The sequence below is a fragment of the Elaeis guineensis genome, chromosome 8 (genome assembly GCF_000442705.2).
Source record: "Elaeis guineensis isolate ETL-2024a chromosome 8, EG11, whole genome shotgun sequence".
NCBI lineage: Eukaryota > Viridiplantae > Streptophyta > Magnoliopsida > Arecales > Arecaceae > Elaeis > Elaeis guineensis.
The window spans coordinates 129,219,599-129,229,099 of NC_026000.2; the positions used below are offsets into that span (position 1 = coordinate 129,219,599).

Here is a 9,501-nt window from a genome sequence, read left to right on the forward strand (position 1 = left end):
ATGGACCACGGTGGATTGCATGTCCGCCTAGATGTTGGGCCGCACTTGCATGCCTGGTCCGGACCCTGTTGCGGGCCGTCGAGACGTGGGCTGCCTTCCTGGGCTTCTCTGTGCTATGGACTTTGCTGTGGGCTCCTTGCTGGACTGTTGTGGATCGAATTCGAGGTATTTTTCTCAATAAAAATTTCCAACCACAGCCTAAGGATGAGTTACGATTTCTTAAAGGGACATAGCTAATCTGCAGCAACCCCTGACGATGGAAATCAGATGCATCCTGAAGATAGCAACTCGACGATTTTGAGATCGCATTATACTGGAAGCTTCGGAAAAACCACCATCATAAGGGAGAACACATCCACGAGAGAGGTACATATGAAAGCTCCTCTTTTATTTCATTTAATAATTACAAAAGTGGTACCAGAGAGGCACCTTACAAAATAAAAAAAGGAGAAAAATAAGAAGAAATAGCAGAAACAAAAGAAATGAGGAGGAGGGCCTAATCCTCATCCGAGGAAAACTCTCTGACCTCCTCATCACTGTTTGCAGGATGGAGGCGGCACTGGTCTAGCTTCGACACCATCTACTTCAGTCGGGCCTTACAGTCCTCGAACTTCGAAACGAAACCAATGATAAAGGCATCCAAAAGCTCCCCCTTGAAGGCCTCGGAGGCTTTATACTTTGCGATGCAGTGGAGTCTGACCTCTTCAAAGGCCTCAATGGAGGTTCCCCGATGGACTGTCCCCACAAAGGTAGAGGACCCCTCACTAGGGGCCCTCTAAAGAATCAGCAGTGGCTCAAGCAATGTGGCCTTCTGCTTCTTTGGCGGAGGCCTCTCCTTCGCCACCATCCTTTTCATAGCATCTTTCACTAACCATGGCAATGGCTCCATTACAATGAGTTATCAAAGAAAAGACCTAAACTCTCCAACGAATGCATCCACCATGAACAGTAGTGCCCTATTTATACAAGTTTCAAGCTGCACATGCCCAATTGTCCAGCAATCGGGTCATGCCGTGCATCCGGCTTCGAGACGCCAATTGTCGCTGTCATTAACTACACACTCCTATTACCAAAGAGCATTCGACGAAATGCTTTGAGACTCCCTTCGATCCACCATGTAGCAATCCGAGATTGGCCTGAACAAATCTCTCTTGGAAGATCTTGTTTGCCATTATGGCAAATGAGATCTCGAGGTGCCCTATTGGTGGATGCTAGGGTTCCCAATGAGCGAGCCCCCCAGTCAGTCTTGACTAAGGCAAAGCCTACCGTCGAAGCTTTCCGAACTTATCCCAAAGAGACCTCAGGCTCATCCACCGAAAGTCATCGGATTGGGTGGAATCTAATCGAAGCAACAGCGATCTGCAAAGGAAGGCCCTCGGAAGCCAACAAATCGAGGCCTAGGAGTGCTTCCAACGACCCCAAAATTACCAAAAAATTCTCGACTAGATTCGAGGTTACCTCGACATGATCCGAGATAGAAAAAACTAGCTCAGCACCGACAAAGACCTTGCTATGATGAACTCCACAACCACCTTCAGGGCTACGATCGAAGTAACCTAAAGCACCCAGTTGTCGGACCCATGAGCGCCTGATGACTACGAATACTATCTGAGGGACCACTCTGTCAACCATCCAAAGCCGATCGACATCGTTCTCAAACTTACCTGTGTCCCCTTCAGACCGAACGATGTTCGAAGGCAAGCTCGACTGTCCCAATCATATCGATGAAGCTTCAGATGATAAGGAAGTATACTCGACACGTCATCTCGGGGTCCAACTAACAAACTACTCTCCAGCATGGATGTCTCGAACTGATGAGTGGGGGGTAAGTGTTGGACCATATTTTATCCACCCAATGATGTGCCCAATACACAAAGCGTGGTAGGCACGTGGCACCATAATCCGGCCACCTAGACTGCACAACCCAAGTAGCGACGTAAGGCCCATTTTGCAGCTCACAGGCTTCGTGTCCCAATCCGATCACCCCAGCAAGGTCAGCAGCTCGACGAGATCCATATTATTGAAGTGACCACCGACTTTACTCAATCTCCGCCCCAGTCCTTAGTGAGTCCCGTCGAAACTCCGAAGGTTCTCTAGTGCACGGAGCATCCCGGTCTAACAAATGACGATGGCCTTTTCTCACTCGCAGATGGCTGATCCTATCAGAACCAACTAATGCCCACTACTTTGGCCTTCTGCTAGCCACTCCTCCGGCAGGCGGCGACCTGACACCCAATAGGCCTCCTCTCATAAAAGGGGGTCTGGATCAACACACAGGAGATTCCTTTTCTCTCTCTCTTTCAGGCTCTCGCCGCTAACCTCCCACTGTTCTCTCTCTCCAACTTCAATACTGATTTGACCGTCAAAGGGTCTTCCGTCAGAGAACCCCCTAGTAGTTCCTTCGATGTGCGGACTTTTCTTTGCAAATATCCAAGGACCAAATCTGGCACCCCCCGCTCCAGCCTAGCCATCATAGCGCATCCACACTGCGTCACCTCTCGAGTCAGAGAGGAGCAGCAGCACCATCATACCACACAAGGACAAATTGTAAAAATAAGATCTTTAGGTAGGGAATAACTATTTTCCTTTTTTTTGTTTTTTGGTACTTTAAAAGGTTGAAGAAGTTTTTGGGACCGTGGCCCCTCTGTTCTACTTCTACCCACATGCTTTTTTTTCAAAAAAAAAAAAACCAACAACAACAAAAAAACAAAAAATAAGAAACAAAAAGAAAAAAAAATGATGCCATATCATTGATAAGTTAAACTTCTTCCGGGTCACCTATCATATCCTCAAAATACGACTACTGTCGAAAGCTTCAATCCCATGCAATTCATTGGTGTGATGCTGCTCTCCGGTCCTCAAAGTTTTAATATCCAAGTAGAGGCTCTAGCAGACTAAATATCCTTTTCACAAAGCTCCATTAAAGCTTGCATGAACCAATTAGTTGCATCGACCATTCTCTTACTGCTAAAAAATAGGTTATAGAAAACAAAATAGATAGTTTTACCATGTCAATCACAACGGCAATACATGAGTAGAATTGAAGGTTTTGATACCATCTACCTAATTGACAAATAATGCTCTAACGATCCACAAAATTTCAATATCTAACTAGATGCTCCGGTGTGGTTTCCTTTTCTTAAATATTTTGTGGAAATGACTCTAAAGGTTTGATTGGAGAGGTAAGTTGGATCTACCTCTACTCCACCACTAATAAGTCAAGTCATAACAAATATGAATGATGTTGAATTCTCCAATTCCATGCATCTAACTACTTAGCAGGTAATGCTCCACAAATAGTAATATCTAATTCACCAAATGCTCTAGTATGTGATCCCTCTATATGGCATTAAACCAAAAGAGATCAAGCTAGGGAACACTCCCACATAGGTTGCATGGACAACTAATTTAGATCTACCAACCCCTTGCTACTGAAAAGAAACATGTACTCCACAATGAACAAAAGAATTTGACCTCTCATCTTAACAATTAATAGATGAATGATGTTGAAACTTGAAAGCTCATCTAAGTGAATCCTTTGTGCATCAGCCTTTTTCTTCTTAAAAATGAAAAATAAATCACTCTTCAGGGATCCATACTAAGTTTCAATATCCGATCATGTGCTCTAGTGATTCATTTTTAATATAAAAGAAGAAAGATATTGGAAATCCCACAATAAGCGCGACTCATTGGCAACTCAGAGATCAAAGTTAACATAAAAAAAAAAAAAAAAAAATCTCGGTCAACAGAATAAATAAAAAAGATTGGGTGATTCAGTCAAGAGATCAAAGTTAGGCATAAGCAAGCCAAACCTCATTCTTACACATACAAGTCAAAAATTCTTCAAATCTCCAGCTCACCAAGGTCACACAAACCTAGACCCATCACCCAAATTTATAGCATTAACATGTTGAACCACCACCAACTACCACCTTTTCCCTGACATATGCTTCAGATCCAAGACAACCATATCCCTTTGATTCTCCCCTGAATGCCACTCCCACTTACCACCACCACCTCCAAAAGTTGACAAAAACTAAGTATTTAACTATTTAATTACTAACTGGATAGATTATTGATGAGATATAAACTATGAGAGAGAGAGAGAGAGAAGAGACCAGTATGCACATAGTATAAATCTAAAACTGTATGGATTTACATCCCACAGTAAAACCTTTTTTTTTTTTTCTTCACAAACTCACTCCACAGAGTTGCATACAAGTAGTTAGAAAACTAAGCAAAAATACTTTTCTCCAAAAAGAGAGAGAGAGAGAGAGAGAGAGAGAGAGAGAGGATCCGAGATGTCATCCTTCTTCAATCCCAGCTCCTCTTCCTTGTTCTTCTTAATTTCCCTTCTGGCAGCTGTATCCATCCCCTTATCACCATCTTTATTATCATCTTTAATTAATCCTACTAAAACCCAACATAATAACAACAGCAGCAGCAAACAATTAATCATAATACGAGTTACAAAGTCCACGTGTCGCCCAATGGTGCCCGTTGCAGCCTACGCCGATGCAACACTTGCTGTATCCACATCCCTCCCCTTCCCGCCGACACTCCCCTTTCCTTTCCCCTTAGCGTGGGGCGCCACCACTCCGTAGTACTCCACGTACCATTTAACGAACCGCCGGAGACCGGTGGCGAGGTCGGTCGTCGGCCGGTATCCGAAGTCCTTCTCCGCCGAGCTGACGTTCGCGTGAGTGTACGGCACGTCGCCGTTCATCGGCATGGTGACGACGTTCTTCTTCGCCTTCTTCCCCAGCAACTCCTCCAAGATCGCGACCATCTTGCTCACCGGCACCGGCGACTTGTTGCCGAGATTGTAGACCCTGAGCTGCGCGGGGCCGCGCTTCTTGCCGCCGCTGCCGGTGCTCTTTCCGGCGGTGTCGAGCGCGCCGAGGCAGCCCTGGACGACGTCGTCGATGTAGGTGAAGTCGCGCCGGACGCCGACGCCGTCGTGGGTCTTGAAGAGGGTGATCGCCTTGCCGGATAGTATGGATTTCGTGAAGAAGAAGTAGGCCATATCGGGGCGGCCCCAGGGGCCGTAGACGGTGAAGAAGCGGAGGCCGGTGATGGAGAGGCCGTAAATGTGGTTGTAGGTATGGGCGATGGCCTCGCCGGCTTTCTTGGTGGCGGCGTAGAGGGAGGCAGGGCGGTCGGTGCGGTGGAGCTCGGAGAACGGGACGGCGGTGTTGAGGCCGTAGACGGAGGAGGAGGAGGCCCAGACGATGGCAGGCTGGGGGTCGGCGTGCTTGGCGGCGACCTCGAAGAGGGAGACGAGGCCGGCGACGTTGGAGGCGACGTAGGACTGGGGGTTGCGCATGGCGTAGCGGACGCCGGCCTGGGCGGCGAGGTGGAGGACGTGGGAGAAGGGGACCACGTCGAACAGTTTGATGAGGAGATTGGAGTCGTTGATGTCAGCGTCGATGACGAGGATGCCATGGCGGGAGAGCAGGTTTTGGCGGGAACGTTTCAGGGAGGGATCGTAGTAGGAGTTGAAGTTGTCGAGGCCGAGGACGCCGTCGCCGCGTTTCTTCAGGGCGAGGGAGCAGTGGGTCCCGACGAAGCCGGCGGCGCCGGTGACCAGGACGAATAGGCCGCCGGGGCGGTGTGGGGTGGCGGAGCGCCGGACTTCGCGCTCCCAGGCGGCGCCGCCATAGGAGGAGGAGGAGGGGGAGAGGAGGCTGCGGTGGGAGTGGGCGGGGGGGTGGTGGCCGGCGAGGAGGGGAGGGTAGTGGAGGGTGAAGAGGAGGATGAGGACGACGGCGGTGAGGAGGGTGGCGCGGAAGAGAATGTTCGACGAAGCGGCGAGGAGCTTCGTGCTATTAACTCGCCGGAGATAGCTGTTATACCGTTCTAGCTTGGTGGTCTTGCTGTTGTCCGGCGGAGGAGCCATGATGGTTCACCGGGTTCGGTGACCGGATCCGGGCAGGCTTTGAGCCTCTCTGCTGGTGGTGGTGGTGCTGAAGGTGGTGGTGGGGAAGAGGGAAGAGGGTGGGAAGGTGGAGGGACTACTGGGGAGGGGGAATGAGTTGGATGGATATAAAGGAGTGAGTGAGAGAGCAAGAGAGGATGAGTGAGAGAGAGAGAGAGAGGAGAAAGAAAGAAGGGGAAATGGTGTGGACCAGGGTGAAGTTGGTGTTGGTTGGAAGCCACTCTCTCTCTCTCTTTCTCTCTCTTCTTCAGCTTATCTTATCATTTGCATGTGTATGAGATCCATCATCTTGGATCTCTTTCTTACTCGCTGTCTCTCTTTTTACCATCACACTGCCGCTAGTGAGATGAAGTCAATAGCTTGAACTATGAATGGAATTTGGAAAGTAAGCAAGAAGAGAGAGAGTATGAAATGTGCGCAAGGGATCGAGACGGGGGCCAAGCCGTGGCAGGGTCCTACGTGGGAAGTCCGGTGAGAGAGATGCAAACGTCCACCGGGGGTGCTTGTACCAAATACAGGTGCTTGTTTGCATACGAGTGAATGGATCTCTACCACGGAAGTATGAAAAGTTGTGCAACGTATCCATGTTGAAAGGGAGAGAGTAGATGGTCTTTATTCCCTCTTTTGTTTTTTTTTTTTATTTTTCGGATAAAATGGATGGATTATACGCATTTGGTACGAATATATCCAACAAAATTAAAGAATAAAGTATAGTAGAGTTTGTCTGCAATGGACCACCAGAGTGATCCACAATATAAGTCGCCATCGGTAGTCTTTATACGCTTTAATTATTTACGATTATAAGAGTTAAAGAAACATGGGTTTAATTGGATTTAATGGACCGCATAGCGGATAACCATTTAGTGCTTTTGGATGGTGTGGTAACAAACTATGCCAAGAGAGTGAGGTTCGTTTCTTTGGTAGAAGAAATATGTGGAGAATATAATTTACACGATAAAACAAGACAACAGTTTATTCACGAAAATGGCCACCTTGTTTTATTAAGTATATGTTGAGGACTGTACAGTTTTCCCTAAAATAATTGATGTCTACTGATTCACAAAGGCAAATTAAAAACAGAAATTTCTTCTTCACAACTTTTTTTTTTTTTTTTCCAGAATGTATGAAAGCATTGGTCAAACTGCCCATGAAAATTAATCTACATATTTAACCTATAAAAATACATAATAAATAGTATTAACTTGCAAAACATAACAACTGCTGCATAAAAATTTACAATATTTGTAATATGTGATTTCTACCATCCAATCGCATATTGTTCATTTGCACATATGGCTAACGAGACAATCAGACAGATGCCGACTAAAACAAACTTAATTATATAATTTATTTATAAAGATGTGTAAAATATAGTAAATTGCTAGGTTTGAGTTATGCTTGTTATGGCAGGCAAATCTATTTCAACAACTTAATATTTTTCATCTCCAATATGTAATTTAGTCTCATTTTGTCGAGATTTTCACTTCTATACAATGTTCAAAACTTTTTTTTTCTTTAAGATCAGAGAGGGACTTAAACCGGCATCCAGCCCATCTCATCTAGGATGGAGCCTAGGTCCCAAATAGACCGAATTAAGCTCATAAAATTAGGACTCATTTTAATTATGGTCGAAATGAGAGCCAATGCCCTACAAAATCGAACCTTTGCCTCTTGCCAAAGATGATAAGAGGTGGTATCAACCGAACTAAAGTTTGGTGATCCCATATCATGATATGTAACCAAGTGTAATATTTTGGTAGTACTTTTGATGTAATTCAAAGTGCATCAAGATAGATTACCAAAAAAAAAAAAAAAAAAAGGCATCAAGATGATCTACCGAACAAAATAATAATAATAATAATAATAATAATGTGGGGAGCATCAAGATGGTTGTAAGGTTAAAAAGAAAAGATTTAAAGGCAGCGACAATATCATTCATGAGGAAAAGGTAAAAGGTGGCCCTCGTCCCATGTCGCCCGTGGCTTTAGATAGCGAACGGAATAAAGTCCGTGAACTGTGACATTTAACCCATGGAACGCCTGAGCCATCCGGGCCACAGTAACTCATTTGCCGTAGGCCAACAGTAGCCACGTGTCTTGCCCTGAATTTGCCTGTGCGTACGTGTCACTTTCTGATGGCAAATGATGGTGTTTTGTCCAATGCATGAAGAACCAGCCAGTACGTTCTCCCCATCCTGGGGACCCACCAAGCTTCCACATTGTTTTGGTTGTAAACTTCAGTACTTCAATTGTTGCTAATGCAAGGCAGGGCCATAGATTGGCAGACACTACTTCGGTCCTACGTAACTCATGCATAAGTTACTTTAAATTCTTTCCCTCATCTTAGATGAAGGTGCATCCTTTTCAGTGTACGTCTCAGTAGCCTGATATGCATGCATGTGATATGTTTTTGGCCATTAATTCATGGTCCAAAGCTACGTAGGTTTCATGCAGCTTAGATATGTGGCATGTTTTAATATTATTTCTAGTATAGTCAACATTAATTATGTATAACATTTCCCCTTCATTAGATAGGGAAACACAACAGAGTAGGAGTGTACCTAGCTATTTTTCATTCAAAACCACTACCTCAATTATCTTAGATAAGATTTGACATAGTTAGGGTTATTTAGATAGGGATAAGCCGAATTACAAACTTGGATATGCATGATCTCGTCCATTTGTCTAACTAGATAAGCAGATTTTTTTTTCCTCGGTGCCAATCGATGCTGTTTATATTTGTCTTCAACTCGCAGATACATGCAAATTGATGTTAATTTCCACATGATTTAGGCTTCTCTAATCTAGCAAGAATTGCTTTATTTCAATTCATGCATCGATGCTACGTACCCTCTAGGAAGAAAATCTAAGAAGAATTTTTATTCTTCTAATGACAAAATTCTAATAATGGTAAAGTCATCCTCAAAATTTTAATAATAATATGTTTCTCGTTAATTAAATGAAATAATAACTTTTTAAGTACATAATGCATATTAACCTCTATCTCCTTTGGTTCCAAGCAATATGCATGTAGATTGATAATACATATATAAAGATAGTTAAAATCTTCTCCTCCTTTTCCCATCTATTTTTCAAAGCTAATTAGTCTTCGTATCGCTCCATGTTCTGATATAATGCATGAATTTTCTTAGTTATTTAGTAGATTAATTCATTTTAGATTCAGCAGTACTTTTGAGAGGAGAGGGAACTATAATATATATATATTCAGCAGTATTTGAGAGAAGGAACTATAATATATATATATATATATATATATATATATATATATATATATATATATATATATATATATATATGCATGAAAATTTGTTGTACAATTTTACAAGATGTAATAAATAAAGTTGGGCCATAGACTGGAAATCACATGCTTTGCCTTATAATGAATGTCAGCACACTGCTGCCCATGTGAGCAAGTATCAACTTTCTTCATGGTGGTAGGGTTGCTCAGCTACTACCCCGTGACAAACGGGAAGGAAGGGCACATGCCTTTTTGGCTTGGCGGTGGGATAGGTGTCCTTGGGTTTAAATCTATCTATCGCTTAA

General features: G+C 44.1%; 1 protein-coding gene across 1 annotated transcript; it reads right to left on the bottom strand.

The window, feature by feature from the left end:
- Window positions 1–4,134: 4,134 nt before the first annotated feature.
- Window positions 4,135–6,095, bottom strand: LOC105032401 (UDP-glucuronate 4-epimerase 6). Its single transcript, XM_010906846.4, has one exon. It carries the CDS (start codon window positions 5,897–5,899, stop codon window positions 4,508–4,510), a length of 1,392 nt encoding a protein of 463 aa, XP_010905148.1. The 5' UTR covers window positions 5,900–6,095; the 3' UTR covers window positions 4,135–4,507.
- Between the last annotated feature and the right edge of the window lie 3,406 nt (window positions 6,096–9,501).